Source organism: Ornithorhynchus anatinus, chromosome 3 (genome assembly GCF_004115215.2).
Source record: "Ornithorhynchus anatinus isolate Pmale09 chromosome 3, mOrnAna1.pri.v4, whole genome shotgun sequence".
NCBI lineage: Eukaryota > Metazoa > Chordata > Mammalia > Monotremata > Ornithorhynchidae > Ornithorhynchus > Ornithorhynchus anatinus.
The window spans coordinates 16,778,328-16,797,606 of NC_041730.1; the positions used below are offsets into that span (position 1 = coordinate 16,778,328).

Genomic DNA, 19,279 nt, shown 5'->3' on the forward strand with positions numbered 1-19,279 from the left:
TACTATGTGCAGAGCACTGGACTAAGCGCTTGGAATGGACATTTCGGCAGCAGAGACAATCCCTGCCCAATGACAGGCTCACAGTCTAATCGGGGGAGACATACGGACAAAAACAGGACAACTTAATCACGATAAATAGAATCAAGGGGATGGACACCTCATTAACAAAATAAATAGGGTAATAGACTCTTCAAGATGGCCACCGGCGACCTTTCCTGACCGCCCGCACCTGCCTCTTCCTCCTCCCACTCTTCCTTCCCTCCAGGAAATCTCTCTTAGCCCTGAGTCCGTGGGATCTCGAGCAAGTCGCTTCACTCCTCCGGTCCTCAGTTTCCTCATCTCTTGCTTTCCGGCTGGCTGTGGGGGTCCCCGTCGGGCTCTCTTCTGGGAGGGAGGGGCCGCCGGCGGGGCCTCGGACCGCTCGGTGGGGTTGGAAGCGGAGGATGTCCGTCCGTCCTGGGGTCCTTTGAATCTCTTCATGAGGTTGGTGCTTACTATGTGCGGAGAATTGGACTAAGCGCTTCGGAGAGTTCAATACAACAGAATTAGCAGACATGTTCCCTACCCATAAAGAGTTTCCAGTCTAGAGATGTCCTGGTCTTCTTGATTGGGTTGTCTAGTTAATAATAATAATGATAAAGATAATGATGGCATTTGTTAAAAGCTTACTATGTGCCACGCCCTGTTCTAAGCACTGGGGTAGATACAAGGTAATCAGTTTGTCCCATATGGGTCTCACAGTCTTAATCCCCATTTTACAGATGAGGGAACTGAGGCAGAGAGAAGTCAAGTGACTTGCCCAAAGTCACACAGCTGATCAGTGGTGGAGCCGGAATTAGAACCCATGACCTCTGACTCCCAAGCCCGTGCTCTTTCCACTGAGCTACACTGCTCTGTTGGTTAGTGTCCTGCCTAGGTAGTAGAATTACACAAATAAAGCCCAACAGAATAAATAAAACAGCAAACATAAGTTAACAAAACAGCAGTCTTTATCTCTAAACTCTCTAACGGTCAATTTCCAAGGCAGACTATGCTTATTAATAACAATAATAATTATTATTGTATTGATTAAACACTTACTATGTGCCAGGTACTTTACTGAGTGCTGGGGTGGATGCAAGCGAATGGGGTTGCGCACAGTCCCTGTCCCACATGGGGCTCACAATCTTGATCCCCATTTTACAGATGAGGTAACTGAGGCACAGATTCCCAGGCCTGTGCTCTATCCACTACACCACACTGCTTCTCATGGTTAGTGAAGCAGCATGACCTAGTGGAAAGAGCAGAGGCCTGGGAGTAAGAGGACCTGGGTTCTAATCCCAGTTCCACCACTAAACTGTTGTGTAACCTTGGGCAAGTCACTTAATTTCTCTATGCCACAGTTCCCTCATCTGCAAAATGGGGATTCAACCCTGTTCTCCCTCCTACTTAGACCGTGAGCCCCCATCTATCCCGCCACTTAGTACAGTGTCTGGCACACAGAAAGTGCTGAAATACAATAATAATATTAATAATAATAGCACAATTATTATTACCGTGTTATTATTATTAAAGCAGATGAGGCTCCCCCAGATTTTTACTAGCCTGCAGAGAGAGAAGAGATTTAAGAGACTTACCCCAGAACCCTCGACGAGTCAATATTAGAGCCAGAATAGACTCTCTTTCCCACAACAGACTCTTTAGATCATGCCATATTTGGTCCAGGAAGCTCCTGCTGAATGCTGAGGTCGTGTCTCTTAGTTGCAAAACATAGATGTCTTAAATGTCTTAAACTATATCCCGGGCCCGAAGAACTCCGGTTCGGTATCCCCTTCTTCTGTTTAAGGACAAAGCCGCTTGCTGGACCGGGGCGGGAAAGTCTTCATTCCTCCCTTTGGCCAGAAACGATATCGTTGAGAGACTCACTGCTCTAAACCTTGCTCATTATTCTTTTTCTTCCCTTTAAAAATGACCTGTGCTTCCATGTGCTAATTTTAACCAACTTCAACAGGGAGCTCGATGCCCAAAGCCGTGTCGTAATTAATCAGAAAAGTCACAGTGATAGAGGTCTTACTTTACATGAGGCGCTGAAGTAAGCTCCCGAGCAACTGACTGGGCAATGATTCAGATCCAATACCTTCCCCACAGAGGGTTCACAGGTTAAAAGTGGGGAGGCCAGACACAAAAGGAAACGAAACTCAAATTCGGAAACCATAGTAAAGGACCAGAGTTCATTCATCCCTCAGTTTCTCATTGCTTTGGCCTGGGCTGCCCTGCTTGAACGGTCCCAACTTGTCTTAATGGAGGGGATGGGGCTTCTCTCCCATGATGGGGCCAGAGAGGGTGGGGGCCTGGCCTCTAGGTCGCCCGCTCCAGCTCTGGAGCTGGGATGAAGGGGGCTATTTCAAGAAAAAAAAAATAGGAGGATGAGAAGGGAAGTTATGGCCCTTGCCAAGAAAATTTCCTCTGTGGCAGTCTGGAATCCCAGGCCCCTGACCTCCAAAGCCACAATGGGTAATGAATGACATCACAGCCGGTGAGGACTGAGGCAGTAGAGCCCGAGTCCAAGATTCCTGAAGGTAGAAATCCCAGATGTTGGGGCTTTCTGGTACTGCCCTCCTTCAAGGCTCATATGCTCCTTGTCTTCTCTCTGCCTCCTCTGACCCTTTTCGAGTCAAGTCAGTGAAACCTGTGGGATTCGGGATCAGTTTGGCCTGTGACAGAGCCTCTCCGGGAGACCAGGAGGCCGTCTCAGAACTGGCAAGGGTTCACCGGCTCTCTGCCGGTGCCAACAATAATACTCTTGTGGTACTGGTTAAGCGCTTACTATGTGCCAGGCACTGTACTGAGGGCTGGGGTAGATACAAGCGAATCAGGTTGGACACAATCCCTGTCCCACATGGGGCTCACAGTCATAATCCCCATTTTACAGATGAGGTCACTGAGGCACAGAGAAGTGACGTGACTTGCTCAAGCACACAGCAGACTAGTGGCAGAGCGGGATTAGAACGCAGGTCCTTCTGACTCCCAGGACTCTGCTCTATTCACTAGGCCACGCTGCTTCCCTACCTGGGCTTCTCTAGCTGAGTAGGACTGATCTGGGCAAAAGAGCCGCCTTCCTGGCCACTGAACTTCCTGAACACTGCCCTGCTCTAGTCCAGGGCGGAAGACTGCGAGCCAGAAAGCCCACCCATCGGGGTCTTCTGTCAGTCAGTCAGTCAATCGTATTTATTGAACGCTTACTATGTGCTGGGCACTGTATTAAGTGCTTGGGAGAGTACCATATAACAGACACATTCCCTGCCCACAACGAATTTACAGTCTAAAGGGGGAAACAGACATGATTATCTGTTGAGACTGGTCTGGCCCAGAGTAGTGGTTTCCGAGCAGTGGGGGGTAGGGCCCGGTGTGGGGGTCGGTGATGCTGGGGACAGAGGTTGGTCATCCCCAGCTCCAAAGACACTGGGGTGACCTAGTTGAAGAAAATGCCCCACGGTCTGAATCGCTGCTGAGAAGCCCCGGGCTATCTGCAATCCCACCTCTGGCTCCACACTCGAAACCCCAGGCTGGGGTAGTCAAAACCGACCCAGTCCACCTGGGGCTTTTGTAAGTGGAGGTACCTCACGGCCCCGTGGATGTTCCAGGGGCCTGCCGAAGGGCGCACGGCATCCCCAAGGCTGCCCAGGGCTTTGACCTTATTTTGTTAATGAGGTGTACATCCCCTGGATTCTATTTATCGTGATAATGTTGTCTTGTTTTTGTTTCGTTCTGTTTTGCTCTGCCGTCCGTCTCCCCCGATTAGACTGTGAGCCCGCCACTGGGCAGGGACCGTCTCTATCTGTTGCCGAATTGTACATTCCGAGCGCTTAGTACAGTGCTCTGCACACAGTAAGCGCTCAATAAATACTATTGAATGAATGAATGAATGTATCAGCCTGGGAATGGAGTGAGCGGAAAAGCCTTTTGACTCACTGTGTTGGACTCCATGGTATTCCACAGGCCTCAGGCAAGGGGTTCAGCTTCTCCCTAATTGGTCCCTGAAAACGGGTGGTCCCCTGGTACGTGAGCAACTGGGGACCAGGGAACTCAGACAGGGCCCGTCCCTAGTCATCAGAGGCTGGCGGAGGTCCCCGTTTCCCCGAACGCCGAAAGCAGCCGCTTTCGCCCCTCTACACATCCCGTTGACTTCACGTTCTCACATGTGGCCTCTGACTCCCATGATGTCACAAGCAGCTGGTGTTGCCACGGCAACCGAAATCTGCTCGCCCTAAAGCTTCCACGTTTTTGCCGCTCCTGGCTTCTCGATTCTAAAGACGCCAACAACAGGAAACCAGACTTGCTTCAGAGAACTGCTTGTTCTTCCTCTTCCAGCAGTCTCCCTATGTGTGTGTGTGTGTGTGTGTGTGTGTGTGTGTGTGTGTGAGTCTCCCCCATTGTCTTCTGCCTCTCGGTTCTCCATCACACAGGACCTTTTGTAATAACCCTGGGCACCAGACCCAGACCCAGATTCCCATCCTCCTCCCAACAAGCCGGGCGTCTGTCATCTCACCCACTCCCGAGACAAGGTAGAGAGGGTTAATCCCTGGCTCCCGCCTCTTCCAGGACTGTTTCTCCGGCCGGTTCCCGGTCGAATTCCCAGCCGGTTTCCAAGCTGGGCCACCCAGCTTTGATGGTGGGGGCGACAGCCTCGTCTTCACCTTCACCCCCGGTGGTGCCAGGAGACCTGGGCTGCTTCATTCCAATGATCCTCCTCCACTGGAGGCCACCCCCAGGCTAACTGGCTGCTGTTCAACCATTTCTTCCGGAGGAGTCACCGCCGCCCGGCAGCCGGCGTGGAAAGAGAGAAGGGTGTGGAAGCGGGCAGCAAAGGTAAGGAGCGAGGTAGAGGAGCTGGGAGGGAGCGTGGGGGAGATGGAAAGGTGGGGATGCAGGGGAGTGGCCCGGGATTTAGTCACAACTACCATCATCCATCAATCAATGGTATTTACTGTATGCAAGCCCTTAGTACGCTGCTTAAGCGCTTAGTACAGTGTTTTGCCCACAGTAAGCACTCAATAAATACGATCGAATGAATAAATGAATGCAGAGCCCTGTACTAAGCACTTGAGAGAGTAATAATGATAACTGGTATTTATTAAGCGCTTACTATGGGCCAGGCATGAACTAAACACTGGGGTGGCTACAGGCACATCAGGTTGGACACAGTCCCCGTCCCAAGTGGGGCTCACAGTCTCGATCCCCATTTTACAGAGGAGGTAACCGAGGCCCAGAGAAGTGACGTGACTTGCCCTAGGTGGCAGAGCCGGAATTAGAACCCATGACTTTTTGACCCCCCAGTCCCATACTATATCTATTACGCCACGCTGCTTACAGTACGACAGAATTAGCAGACACGTTCCCTGCCCATAACGAGCTTACAGTCTATCATCGAGCTAGAAGGGACCTCAAGAGACTACCCAAGCCAGTCTCCTGCCTCCGGCCGGCATTAACACCCAGGTTTCCAGAGACTGGCCAAACCTGGGTGACTCAGTTGATTGGTTGAAGAAGGGATGCAGGGTCTGTGGCCCAGCGTGTTGGACTTTCTAGCCACCTCAGGTAATAGTAATAATAATAACAATTGTGCTGTTTGTCAAGCACTTAATATGTACCAGGCACTGTACCGAGTGCTGCGGGTGGATGCAAGCTAATTGGGTTGGACCCAGTCCCTGTCCCATGTGGGGCTTCCGGTCTCAATCCCCACTTTACAGATGAGGTAACTGAGGCCCAGAGACGTGAAGTGACTTGCCCAGGGTCGCACCTCAGACAAGTGGTGGAGGCAGGATTAGAACCCATGACTTCTGACTCCCTGGCCTGGGCGCTCCGCCGCGGCCAGCAGGGGACATGGGGGAGGCTGCCGAGAAGCAGGTCGGTCCAGTTGGGTGGGAGCCTCGTCCCGTAGGGAGAGAAGGAGGCGAAGATCTCTGATCTCTAGGCTGCGGTTGGAGGCCGTGAGGGGCTTGACGGTGGGTGGAACCAACCCGGCCCAGGCGGGAAGAGGCAAGGGGAAGATGGAGAGAGAAGATGATGTTCCCCAGAACTTGTTCTTGCCTTTGATCCTCCTACCGCTCATTTCGTGCCCACCTGGGGACCTCGCTGGGCCCCACTGGGGAATGTGCCAGCTTCTGGCATAAGTGGCAACTCAAAAGCTGTCCCTCTGCGATATGAGTTCCCAGCCAATGGCAGCCCCGCAGCCCTGTTGACACAGAACTTGGATTGGTGCCTGGACTCGCTGTGGAAACCCCATGGGCGATGACGAGTGGAGGAGGAGGAGGAGGAGGAGGATGTGGAGAAGGAGGGGGCGAGGCTGAGGTTTGCCGTCAATGGATTTATAAGGGAGGGAAAGGTCCTCGGGGTTGAGAGAGCAACAGAGCCGGTGGAAGGGAAGGGAAGGGCAGAGGGCTGGGAAGAAGAGACGGGCCAGAAAGGAATAGGAAGAAGAAAAGGAAAACGAGGAGAAGGGAAAGGAGAGAGGAAGCAGAGGTCCGGGAGCCTCGTGAACATTTTCTAACCGGCACCAAGAGGGAATCAGAAGCAAAGCAACCCCCTCCTGGACAAGCCTGAGAGGAAAGGAGAGCATGGGGAAAGGAGGGGAGAAGGGCAAAGAGTCCCAGGAGCCGGGGGAGGAGCAGATCCCCGTGTATGACTGGGAGGAGATCAAGAAGCATAACTTGCCCATGGACAAGTGGCTGGTGATTGAACGGAAGGTCTACGACATCACCCGCTGGGCCGAGAGACACCCGGGGGGCAACCGGCTCATCAGTCACCACGCGGGTGAAGATGCCACGGTAAGGAGAGCCACGGTCCGCGTGGCCCCTCTTGCCGGTCCCTTTAACCGCCCGGCCGGCCCTATCTCTCCCCACTACACCAGGGGTGGCGAAAGGAACGGCCATGCTCTGATGCTCTGTTCGCTTGGCTCATCCTGAGATGCCCTCGGGACCCGAGGCAGGGTGCTTCCCCCCAGTAACACGAGGCCCAGACCGGGAGGAACCCCGGAGGAGGCGAGAACTAGAATGGCCCTCCAGAGCTCTGAAGAGTGGCTTTGGTCATCGCCGAACTGCGGTCTCAGCCCCAACAGTGGTCAGAATGAAAGGTGGGGGTTGAGAAAAAGAGTAGGAGAAGCTAAAATTGGAGCCTGGGTGACCCCCTGGGACCAGGAAGCGGTTTCCTGGCCCGGCCTGCCTGCCCTCCGGCAATCCGGGACCTTTGTCCTCAGTTGATGGGGGTGGGGGGAGGAGGGGGCACAGAGACTCCACGTCCCAGCCCCCCCCCCCCCCCCCCATCTATTCTTTCAGTGCTCTGGTTACAATGCAAAGTGCAGGTGGGATATCCATCAGTCTGGGGACAGAGAGGAAAGGACTCGGGAAGATCATTGTTAGCTTCAAAGTGAGGAAGGGAGCCCCCTGTTTATTTTGAAACTGTCCGACCGGCCGGAGCCCCTCTCTCTGATAGCTCTCCCTGGGACTAGGTGTTGTCTGCTCAAGTACATTCGTCCTTCCCAAACCTCCCCGTGCTGCGGGATATCCAGTTTATGTGTCAGGGCTAGTAGGTCTGTGGTTCATCCGGGGAAATTAGTTCAAATAACAGCTCTGGAGAGAGCGAGTCCAAGTGAGTCACCAGACTGCCCAGTTAAGAAAGTAACTCATTTGAGAGCACTTAAATCTGGGAGGGCCTAGTCTCTGGCCTAGTAAACCTAAACTGAGACAAAAGGAATCGTGGAACAAAAGCTTCGCTTTTCACTGAGGCCCAGCAGGCTTTGGATGGGCCAATTAAATCTCAGGAACACGTGTTAAAGCTCCCCTTGGCATCTGCTGTAGGGTGGCAGCCAGTGAAGACCGAGGCCTACGCACCCTGCCCGCTCTTCTGGATGGTCCAGTCTCGGACCTGGAATCTCCCCTTTGCTCCTTCTGGGTCTGCTCAGGGACCCCCGTGGGTGCCTCTGCTCCACGGGGAAGCCAGGGGGTCTTGTTCCCCCACGCCTCTCCCCAGTCCTCCTCCCACCCTCCTGAGAATGGGCCTGGAGTTTCCTCTCTGTTTCACCTCCGGGCTGCTGGATGCCTCTCCGCCTACTCTCCCCCTTCTCCCTGTTCCTCCTCCATCCTCATCATCATCAATATTACTTACTGAGCACTTATTATGTACAGAGCTCTGTACTCAGCGCTTGGGTGAGTGCTATACAACAGAGTTGGAGACACATTCCCTCCAGCCCCCGGAGGACTTTCTTCTGCTCTTTCCCCTAGTTCTTACCCTAGACACGTCACCTTCTTTTTCCCCAGGGATGCCGGAATCCACCCTGGAACAGAGAAAGTGGGAATCTGGTTGGGAAATGGAAACATCTGTGGTTGAAGATCCAGTGCAGACTTCTGGACTCTGAGAGGTCATGGAGAGTAGATCTGATGATCTCGCTCCTAACCCAGTGCTTAGCATAGTGTTCTAGCACATAGAAAGCCCTTAATAAATGCTATTATCATCAGGATTACGGCCCCATCAAGAGGCTGGGATTAACTGGTTTAAAAATCAAAGGCTGAGGAATATGTGGGTGTGTGTATATATGTGTATGTGGAGAGTTGTAGGTCTTACACCTAAGCTAACACGACTTACTTCCTTTAAATATCATAGCCTTTATAAATTATTTATTTCCATTAACGTCTGCCTCTCTAGACTCTGAGCTCGCTGTGGGCAAAAGACGTGACTACCGACTCTGTTGTATTCACCCAAGCGCTTAGTACAATGCTCTGCACAGAGTATGCACTCAGTAAATGCCTCGCTCGATGATGATGATGATAATAGCCTGAGTCCTCCTATAAGAAAGGCTTCAAAGAGGGTGGGGCTCTGTTGTAAGTGAACTGCAGTGTGTGTTGTGCTAGGCAACCGCAAGCCCGTTGGTGGGAATTGTGGTAAGAGAGACACCCTGGGAAGGAGGAAATTGTTTTGTGTTGCATGTTTGTCAGGGTCCAGGGCTTCTTTCTGTGGTGACCCCGGAGATGAGAGGGGAGCAGCCAGTCACAGAGTCCGAGAGCTGAAGCCTCTGAAATACCGGTGAGAGCCAGAACTAAAAGCCCCTGAAAAACCTCCTCCCTCCGCAGACCTTTTCTTTGTCTGGAAGCTGGCATTCGTTGCTGACTGTTAACATTTACTGAGCACCTACCGTGTGTTTCACCTCCTCCACTAAAAACACTTCGGGCCTCTGTACAGAGGAGAAGCTCTGGTGCCTGGTCTGTTTGGCTGATGCTTCCAGGGAGCCTATCTAATTCGCATCCAGGAATCTCTTCCCACTGCTTAGTGTCGTACTTTGCACACAGGAGACACTCGAATAAATATCATTGAATGAATGAATGAATGCTGTCACCACTGCTGTGGCTTACCTCACTTGCTGGCCTTTCTCTCTCGGCCACCGAACAGACCGTCTGCCTATCAGGAAAGTCCTCACCTTCCACTAGAGATCTGTGGGGGGAAACTATTGCTATCCCACAGCTGGCCATGTCTTTTGTCATAAACACACCTTGTCTATTTGTCTGTGGGTGTCTCTTTCTGTCTCTGTCCCTCTCACGCTCTGCTAAGCAGCATGGCATAGTGGATAGACCACAGGCCTGGGAGTCAGAAGGTACTGGGTTCTAATCTTTGCTATGTCACATGTCTGCTGTGAGACCTTGGGCAAGCCACTTAACTCCTCTGGGCCTCAGCTACCTCATCTGTAAAATGGGGATTAAGAGTGTGAGCTCCATGTGGGACAGGGACTGCGCCAACCTGATTAGCTTGTATTTACCCCAGCATTTAAAAAGAGCTTGACGCGTAGTAAGCGCTTAACAAGTACCACTGTGATTACTATTCTTTCTGTCTATTCTCTCTTCCCTCCTTGTGTCTCTCTCTGTTCTGGCTCCTTTTTTTCTGCTGTCTCTGTCTTCCCTCCAACTCCTGTCTTGTTGTCTCTGTTCACATTCTCTGTCTTTCTTCTATCTCTCCACTTGCACATTCTCTCTGTTTCTCTCACTGTCATTTTCTCTGTTTCTTTCTCCATCTCTCAGCCTCTGTCCATCTCCCTCTGCTCTTCTCTCTATCTCCAGGCTATGCCTCTCTCACACCTCTGCTCTTCTATCTCTCTGTTTCTGTCTCTCACATTCTCTTTGTTTCTGTTTGTCTCTGTCTCTCTTTCTGTCGGTTACTCTCTCTCTTCCTCTCTCCCTCCACCCACAAGAAAAAACCACCTCTACCTGTCGTCCCCCATGATGTTGGCCAAGATGTTGTCTGAATATCCTAGCTGAACTAGAAACTATTTTCTTGATCCAGTAAGACTGACCCTACACTTGACTCCTTGCTCACTCTATTTCCCCTGCCTGGAATTCCCTCCCTCTTCAAAACCCTATTTTCCCCATCTTTAAAACCCTCTAAAAATCCCACCTCCTCCAAGAGGCCTTCCCTGATTACTTCCCATCACCCAGAGTTGCATCAACCCAATAGTCTCCTTTAGCACAAATGTTGGTTCTTTATAATAATAATAGTTATTATTATTATTATGGTATTTGTTAAGCACTTACTTTGTACCAAGCACTGTACTAAGTGCTGGGGTGGATACAAGCAAATCGGTTGGACACAGACAGTCTCTCTCCCACGTGGAGCTCACAGTCTCGATCCCCATTTTACAGATGAGGTAATTGAGGCCCAGAGAAGTGAAGTTGACTTCCCTAGTTCACAAAGCAGACAAGTGGCGGGTCGAGAATTGGAACCCAAGACCTACTGGTTTATACCCATCCTCAGCACCTGTATATATATGAACATGCAAGTGGACATTCAGATATTTATTCAACTTTCAGTCGGGCATCCTTATGCTCATACCTAGTCTAGCCTTCTTTCTACTCCCACTCTTTGTAAATAATTTACTTGCTCCTCTTCGCCATTGGACGTAAGCCTCTTCAGCTGAGTGACCATGTCCTTCGTTTCTGTGAACGTCTCCAAGCATTCAGTACGGTGCTCTGTGTGCAGTAGAGTAGGCACTCCTTACGTACCCCTGAAAGAGATGAAATACGGCGACTGCCAGCCCGTTGTCACTAGCAAAGAGATTATGACTCTGAAGGCTTCAGTCCCGCTTCAGGCTTTTTGACCGGAAGTAATTTTTGATGAAAAAATTAAAGTTCAATTTCTCCAAAATCTCTTGGACTAAACTGGGTGGCAGCTGGGTAACTGTTCAGACTGACTCTCCTGCTGGCTTGAGGTGTAGGGACCACCTGTAGACTGAAGGAAGAGAGAGAACGGCAAGCCTAGGGATGAAGCATATGGCTCGGTCTCAGGCAAGATGAAAAGGGACCTTCACGTTTGCCTGAGGGGGAATTCTGCCTCCAAATGTTCCCCTGATGCCCACGATCCTAACACTCCCCCCTCGCCCCTGGGCCCACGCCTCAGTTCAGGGTCAGGGCATTGGCAATGCTTTAGGACTAGAAGCAGAATGAGAACTGCGTTCCTTGGTCTCCGGAAATGACGGCATCTATTTTTCCGATTCCTCGGGGGGACGTGGGTTGCCCCTTCTGCCCCCGACCCACCCAGCCCGGAGGGGCAGGGCGATGCATCCTGGGAAATAATCCCAGCCTTTGTACGGGGTTACTGGTTAGTGTAGCCAGCGATGAAAAAAAATCCATTTTTTGTTCTATTTAAAGCAACTCTGAACATCACAGTTGTACTCTAGAGTCTGCTTCGTGCTAAAATTATCTCTGCCACTGACTCATGGCCCTGGGCAAATCTCTTCATCTCTCTATCTCCCCGTTTCCTCACCTGTGGAAATGAGGATCATAATGCTCAGATGCCTGGAAGGGAGACAGTGCTGATCATCAGATAAAAGGGAATTATTAAGTGCTATCTCAATGCTAATGAGTGTTAGGGAGAGAATACACACACACACACACACACAAACACTCATTCACTTACTTAACCCATTCACTTTAGTGCATTTTTTAAGGTTTAACAAATGAAAATCATCTCCCCCAACTGGCACAGGCTCATAACTCGATGTTGAGTCTTTCAGGCTTCTCGCTGAGCTACTTTGGAGCCCAGGCCCTAGCTGAAAGGAAGGAGAGCGGCCTGGTCTTCACCCCGGAAGGAAGAAGGCAAAATGCCTCAGGTCTTGGTTCATCCATCTTGTCCCAGATCCAAGCAGAGAGCTGAAAAATGCCCCACCTCGGAAGAAGCCCTTTGAGGTCTCTCCTATCACAGTCACCAGGGGAGAGGTGGGCTAGGGAGGGAGGCCCCATGCTTGATGTAGAGCAGGAGCAGTGTTAGTTTCTCTGAGGCTGGTGAGTTCTTTGGTCAACCAGTCAACATTTAGTGCCTTAGTGGCCTCCATTTTATCCACTAGATGATATAAGGCAGATGGATGACCACCCACCGGCCTGGGAGTCTCAGGACCTGGCTTCTAATCAATCAGTGGCATTTATTGAGCACTTACTGTATGCAGAGCACCGGAAGTACGTGACTTAGTGGATAGAGCTCAGGCCTGGGACTCAGAAGGACTTGGGATCTAATCCCAGCTCCACCACCTGACTGCAGTGTGACATTGGGCAAATCACTTCGCTTCTCTGGACCCTCAGTTACCTCATCTGTAAAATGGGGATTAAGAGTGTGAGCCCCACATGGAATAGGGACTGTGATCAACCTGATTAGCCTGTATCTACCCCAGTCCTTAGAAGAGTGCCCGGCATATAGTAATTGCATAAAAAATACCATAATGATTAAGTACTTGGGAGAGTCCGATACAACAGAGTTGGCGGACATGTTTCTTGACCGGAGATAGACACTAAAATAACCCCGGTTCTTTCACTTTCCTGCTGGGTGACCTTGGGCAAATAGCTTCACTTCTCTGGGCCCCAGTTTCCTCATCTGTAACATGGAGATTCAGTACCTAGTCTCCTTCCTATTTAGACCTACTCAGACTTCCTACTGAAGAGTGTAAGCTCGCTGTTGACAGGGAATGTATCTACCTAATCTGTTAGATTCTACTCACCCAAGTATTTAGTACAGTGCTCTGCACACAGTGAGTGCTCAACAAATATGAATAATTGTTTGAATGATTGGACCATGTCTACCAACTCTGTTGCACTGTACTTTCCCAAGTGCTTGGTGCAGTGCTCTGCACCCAGTAAGCACTAAATAAATATTATAGATTGATTAGACCATGTGGGGTAGGGACTGTGTCCCATCTGTTTTAGTGTCTAATCTAGCGCTTAGTAATAATAATAATTCTGGTATTTGTTAAGCGCTTACTATGTGCCAAGCACCGTTCTGAGCGCTGGGGTAGATACAAGGAAAGTAGGTTGTCGTATGTGGGGCTCACAGTCTCAATCCACATTTTACAGATGAGGGAACCGAGGCACAGAGAAGTGAGGTGATTTGCCCAAGGTCACAGAGCAAACAAGTGGCAGAGCTGTGATTAGAACCCACGACCTCTGACTCTCAAGCCCGGGCTCTTTCCACTAAACCATGCTGCTCCTCATGCATACAGTGCTTACAGCATAGGAGCCTCGTAATAAATACAATTATTCCTCAGGAAAGAGGAGAAGTGAGAGCACTTTGATCCAGGCAAGTTCTAAAACAAGCCAGTTAACTCCCTAGGTTTTGTGCCTGGAAGAAAGTAGGTCTCTCCTCTCCCAGGATGGGTCTCTACCTTCCCAGATTTCACAGCCAACCAGAGGGGGTTTTGATTTATTGTGGCCCCATTCCCTAGGAAGGGTTGAGGTGTAATAGTTGGGGCGTTGGAACTGCAGAATTCAATCAATGGTATTTACTGAGCACCTACTGGATGTAGAGCACTATACTAAATCCTTGGAGAAGGTCAGTAGAGTATCCAAGAGTAGTTTACTGCCACTGGGCTGTATGCAGAGCAGTCCAGTCAGTCAATCGTATTTATTGAGCGCTTACTGTGTGCAGATATGCTTATTCAGTAACTTTCTCTTAATTCTTCCATGCCTGAAAGAGCGAGTATTTAATTCATTCCCACCCCTGGGGGGGACTGCGTCTCTGGGTCTTCCTTTTGTATGTGGGCATACTGAGATCCAGAGAGGTTAATAATCGATCAATCAATCAGTCTTATTTATTGAGCACTTACTGCCTGCAGAGCACTGTATTGAGCACTTGGAAGAGTTCAGTATAACAGAGGTGGAAGCACTTTCCCCACCCACAGTGAACTTACAGTCTAGAGCGCGAGAGAGGCATTAATATAAATAAATTACAGATTTGTACATAGGAGCTCTAGGGCTGAGGCAGGGATGAATAAAGGGTGCAAATCGAAGCGCAAGGGTGATTCAGTGGGAACTTTCCTCGAGAAGCAGCATGGCCTAGTGGATAGAGCATGGGCCTGGGAGTCAGAAGGACCTGAGTTCTAATTCCGATTCCTCCACTCGTCTGTTGTGTGACTTTGGGCAAATCACTTCCCTTCTCTGTGCCTTAGTTACCTCATCTGTAAAATGGGGATTAAGACTGTGAGCCCACATTGGACAGGGCCTACATCAACTCTTAGTACAGTGCCTGGCACATAGTAAGCGCTTAACACATATCCTTTTTTTAAAAAAAAGACCTTGCAACCAGTAGAATCCCATTTCTGTATCCTGGAATTCAAGCCCCTATTTTGCTGAGGTGTCTCCATTTCCTGGCTTCTCAGCAAAATCAAGAGGGTCTTTTTCTTGCTCCTGTGGGCAGGGAACATGACTACTAACTCTGTTATATGCCCTCACTGCTCAGTCCACCGCTCTGCACACAGTAAGCGCTCAGGAAATACAACTGATTGATCGATTGATTTGCTCACTAATGCCTTCATTCCCACTAGCTCAGACCCAGGTCCGTCTGAGTGAGTCCTGCCAGAGATGCTAAAGAAGAGCTCTCCTTAGCCGGTTCCATCCCTGCGGAGACCAGAGGTTTTCCAGAGTTTAGAGGCCTGGATGTTGACCATGACTTGTCCTCTCTCCTCCTTCACTCCTCTGTCATCTCGGGATAAGAATGACCAGGTTTGGAAGGAATCAGCCCAGATAGCTAGAGTGCACAGAATCTGAGAGAGGAGAAAGGGAAGGGAGGAGGATGGGTGAGGTGAGGAAGGAGGGTGGGAGCAAAGAGCCCATTGTCCTGGCAGTATTGTAGGATCAGCTCCCAGGAGATGGTTCTTTTGTGGGCATTGAAGGAAGTGGGGGAATACCCTCTCTCAGAGACCTATGATCTGGCTACTGATTAATAATCTAATTATCTTGCATCTACCCCAGTGCTTAGTTCAGTGTCTGGCACCTAATAAGCACCGGCCAAATTACTGCAATTATTATTATTACTACTACTCAATAATGGTTTGATGTGCCTGGCCTTAATGCTGACTTCTCAAGCGGTGTGGTCTAGTGGGTAGAGCATGGGCCTGGGAGTCAGAAGGACTTGGGTTCTAACCCCGGCTCTGCCACTTGTCTGCTGGGTGACCTTGGACAAGTCACGTCTCTGTGCCTCAGTGACTTCATCAGTGAAATGGGGATTAAGACTGTGAGCTCCATGCGGGTCAGAGGCTGTGTCCAACTCGATTTGCTTGTGTCTACCCCAGCATTTAGTACAGTGTCTGGCACATAGTAAAGGCTTAACAAATGCCACTATTATTATTATTACTCTCTCAGCTTCTGGGTGAGCTGGCGTAAGCTTCCTGGTGAATCCCGGGGCACTTTTCTTTGGATATCATTGTTAGATTGTGGAGAAACATCAACGGATATATTTCAGGCTAAACCTGAGCTGAGGGCGGAGCTGTCTTCTGCAATGTTGGTACCGCTTGGACCAAATCAAGTGTCAGGAAGGATGAAACCTGTAGGTGAGCAGTAGAAATCTGTCCCTGAGTCCGGAGTAATAGAATTCCATCTGGGAACCTAAAGCAATAGGACTCTGTTCATGAGTTTGGAGCAAGAGAATGTGTCTGAATCTGGAGCAAGATAACTCTGAGCCCAGAACAATAGAACTCTCTTGTGAGTCTGGGGCAATAGAATTGTGTCCATGACTCTTTCCATGGGCCTAGAACAATAGAGTGCTTTCTGCGAGTCCGGAGCAATAGAACGCCGTCCGCTAGTCCTAGTCATTCTGAGGGTGGAGGTCTGTCTCTCTGGAAATACAGGTGAAACAGCAGAAAGGATATTCTGGCATTCTCAGTACCAAATCTCTGGCTCCCTGGTGAGGACGGAGGAGTCAGAGCAGAGGGATGGAGAGAAAAATCAGGGATGGGGTTTGCAACTCCTCTCAGGATGGCACCTGGAGAGTTTCCGGTACTCTACCAGTCTCGACTACGGGAGGGAGAGCCGAGCAGAGGCCTGTCCGTTCCATTCCTAGCTTGGGTAGTGGCTAGCGAGTAGAAGGCAATCTGCTAGAACTCAAAACTCATCTGTGCCGGATAGCAGAGGCATGGGAGAGAGTCGAGGGCAGAGACTCAAGTTTATCGTGCGGAAGAAGGCAATGCAGTTGGAGGTGGGCGGTCTAGGAGAGATGTGTCCATGGAGTTGCTATTGGTCGGAGACAACTCGACAGCATAAGACCAGACGAGACAGGGATTGTTTGCAAATATATTTGCTTTTTTTGTGGAAGGAGAGTTGGGGAAGGAGAATGAGGCAGAGGCCCAGTAGCTATGCCTGAAAGTCTGAGGTGGGTGCCGATTTAGCCCCTCGAGTCGTAACCTTGACTTTGGGGTTAAAACTTTTCACCTCCGAATTAATCCTGGGGTAAAACGGAATAAGGGGTTCTAATCTTGGCTCTGCCATGTATCTGCTGTGTTGACCTAGGGCAAGTCACTTCGCTTCTCTGTGCCTTAGTTACCTCATCTGAAAAATGGGGATTAAGACTGTGAGCCCCATGTGGGACAGGGACTGTGTCCAACCTGATTAGTTTGCTATCTATCCCAGGGCTTAGAATAGTGCTTGGCTCACAGTAAGCGCTTAACAAATACAACAATTATTATTATGTGTCCGGGCTCTGGGATCACAGGGCAACCTTGCTCTACCATTCCACGCTGTCCAGCATGGAACAGCCATATCTCGCCACCCACTTCTCTCCCACATCCTACCACTGGCCTGGAATGTTCTCCCTCCTCATATAATAATAATAATAATAAGTATGGCATTTATTAAGCACTTACGATGTGCCAGGCACTTTGCTAAGTCCAGGAGTGGATACAAGCAAATCGGGTTGGACACAGTCCCTGTCTCACAGAGGGCTCACAGTCTCAATCCTCATTTTACGGAAGAGGGAACTGAGGCCCTGAGAAGTGAAATGACTTGCCCAAGGTCACACAGCAGACAAGTGGCATTAGAACTCATGACCTTCTGACTCCCAGGCCCGTGGTCTATCCACTACACCATGGTGCTTCTCATAGCAGACCGACAACTGCTCTCCCCTACTTCAAAGCCTTATTGAAGGCACATCTCCTCCAAGAAGCCTTCCCCGACTATGACCTCCTCTCCTCTTTTACCCACTCCCTTTTGAATGTCTCTTACTTGCTCCTTCGTTCATCCTCCCTCCTCCCTCCCCACAGCACATATGTATATATCTGTAATTATTAATTTATATTCATGTCTGTCTCCCCCTCTAAATTATGAGTTTGTTGTGGGCAAGAATGTGTTTATTGTTATATTGTACTCTCCCAAGTGCTTAGCAAAATGCTTTGTACCTAGTAATATTGTACTCTCCCAAGCGGTTAGTACAGTGCTTTGCACACAGTAAGCGCTCAATAAATACCATCAAATGAATGAATGAGTGGAAGGACAGCAGCAGGGATGTATGAAGCCTGGGGGAGTGGCAGGGAGGGTCACCCACACTGCTGGGCATCGCAGCTAGATGGCTGGTTTGTGACATTTTCCCTGGTGAATTGGTCAGGACCAGGTTTGGGTTGGCACAAAGCCCTGCCACCCTGCCCCAGGCAAAGGGATGGGAACCTGTTTGTCCTGCATGAGGCATGAGTTGGGAACCAAAGCCAACTCTGTGCCCATTTATATGGACTTTAAAAATGATTAAACCTGAGAAGGAGGGCAGGGCAGGGACGGGAAAGCACCGTGGCCTAGTGGAAAGTGCACGTGCCTGGGAGTCAGAGGTTCTAATCCCAGGTCTGAAACCTGCCTGCTGTGTGACCCTGGGCAAGTCATGTGACCCTGGGCAAGTCACTTCACTTCTCTGGGCTTCAGTTTCCTCAACTGTAAGACAGAGATTCAATACCCAAATCCCCGACTTTTCCATCAATGTGGACAGCGCTACCATCCTTCCCGTCTCACAAGCCCGCAACCTCGGTGTCATCCTTGACTCTGCTCTCTCATTCACCCCACACATCCAATCCTTCACCAAAACCTGCCGGTCTCACTTCACAATGTTGCCAAGATCCACCTTTTCCTCTCCATCCAAACCGCTACCCTGCTGGGTAGGTACCCTGCTACCCTCCTCACCTCCGCCAAACTGATTCTCTTCCCCTCTTCAAAATCCTACTTAAAACTCACCTCCTCCAAGAGGCCTTCCCAGACTGAGCTCCTCTTCTCCCTCTACTCCCTCTACCACCCCCCCTTCACCTCTCCGCAGCTAAACCCTCTTTTCCCCCTTTCCCTCTGCTCCTCCCCCTCTCCCTTCCCATCCCCTCAGTACCGTACTCGTCCGCTCAACTGTATATATTTCCGTTACCCTATTTATTTTGTTAATGAATTGTACATCGCCTCGATTCTATTTAGTTGCCATTGTTTTTACGAGATGTTCTTCCCCTCGACTCTATTTATTGCCATCGTTCTCGTCTGTCCGTCTCCCCCGATTATACCGTAAGCCCGTCAAACGGCAGGGACTGTCTCTACCTGTTGCCGACTTGTTCATCCCAAGTGCTTAGTACAGTGCTCTGCACATAGCGCTCAATAAATACTATCGAATGAATGAATTGAATGGTACAATCTCTCATCATATCCCGACTGGATTACTGCATCAGTCTCCTCTCTGATCTCCCTTCCTCCTGTCTCTCCCCACTTCAGTCTATACTTCACTCTGCTGCCTGGATTATGTTTCTACAGAAATGCTGTGGGCATGTCACTCCCCTCCTCAAAAACCTCCAGTAATTGCCCAACAACCTTCACATGAAGCAAAACTCCTCACTCTTGGCTTCAAAGCTGTCCATCCCCTTGCCCCCTCCTATCTCACCTCCCTTCTCTCCTTCTCCAGCTCAGCCTGCACACTCCGTTCTTCTGATGCCGCTCACCTCCTCACTGTGCCTCTTTCTCACCCGTCCCCCCATCGACCCCTGGCCCACATCCTACCT

At 50.1% G+C, this 19,279-nt stretch overlaps 1 protein-coding gene and 1 non-coding gene across 2 annotated transcripts in view; both read left to right on the forward strand.

Annotated features, from left to right (window-relative positions):
• Window positions 1–6,334: 6,334 nt before the first annotated feature.
• LOC100086312 (fatty acid desaturase 3-like) overlaps window positions 6,335–19,279 on the forward strand; it is a 39,371-nt gene continuing 26,426 nt past the window's right edge. The window contains exon 1 of the mRNA XM_029060763.2: window positions 6,335–6,803. Within this exon, the coding sequence (XP_028916596.1) occupies window positions 6,594–6,803 (210 nt within the window). The 5' untranslated portion in view covers window positions 6,335–6,593. The remainder of the gene's footprint in view (window positions 6,804–19,279) is intronic.
• LOC114810888 lies at window positions 16,240–16,377 on the forward strand. Its single transcript, XR_003758578.1, has one exon. It is a non-coding gene; the product is annotated as a small nucleolar RNA SNORA7 (small nucleolar RNA).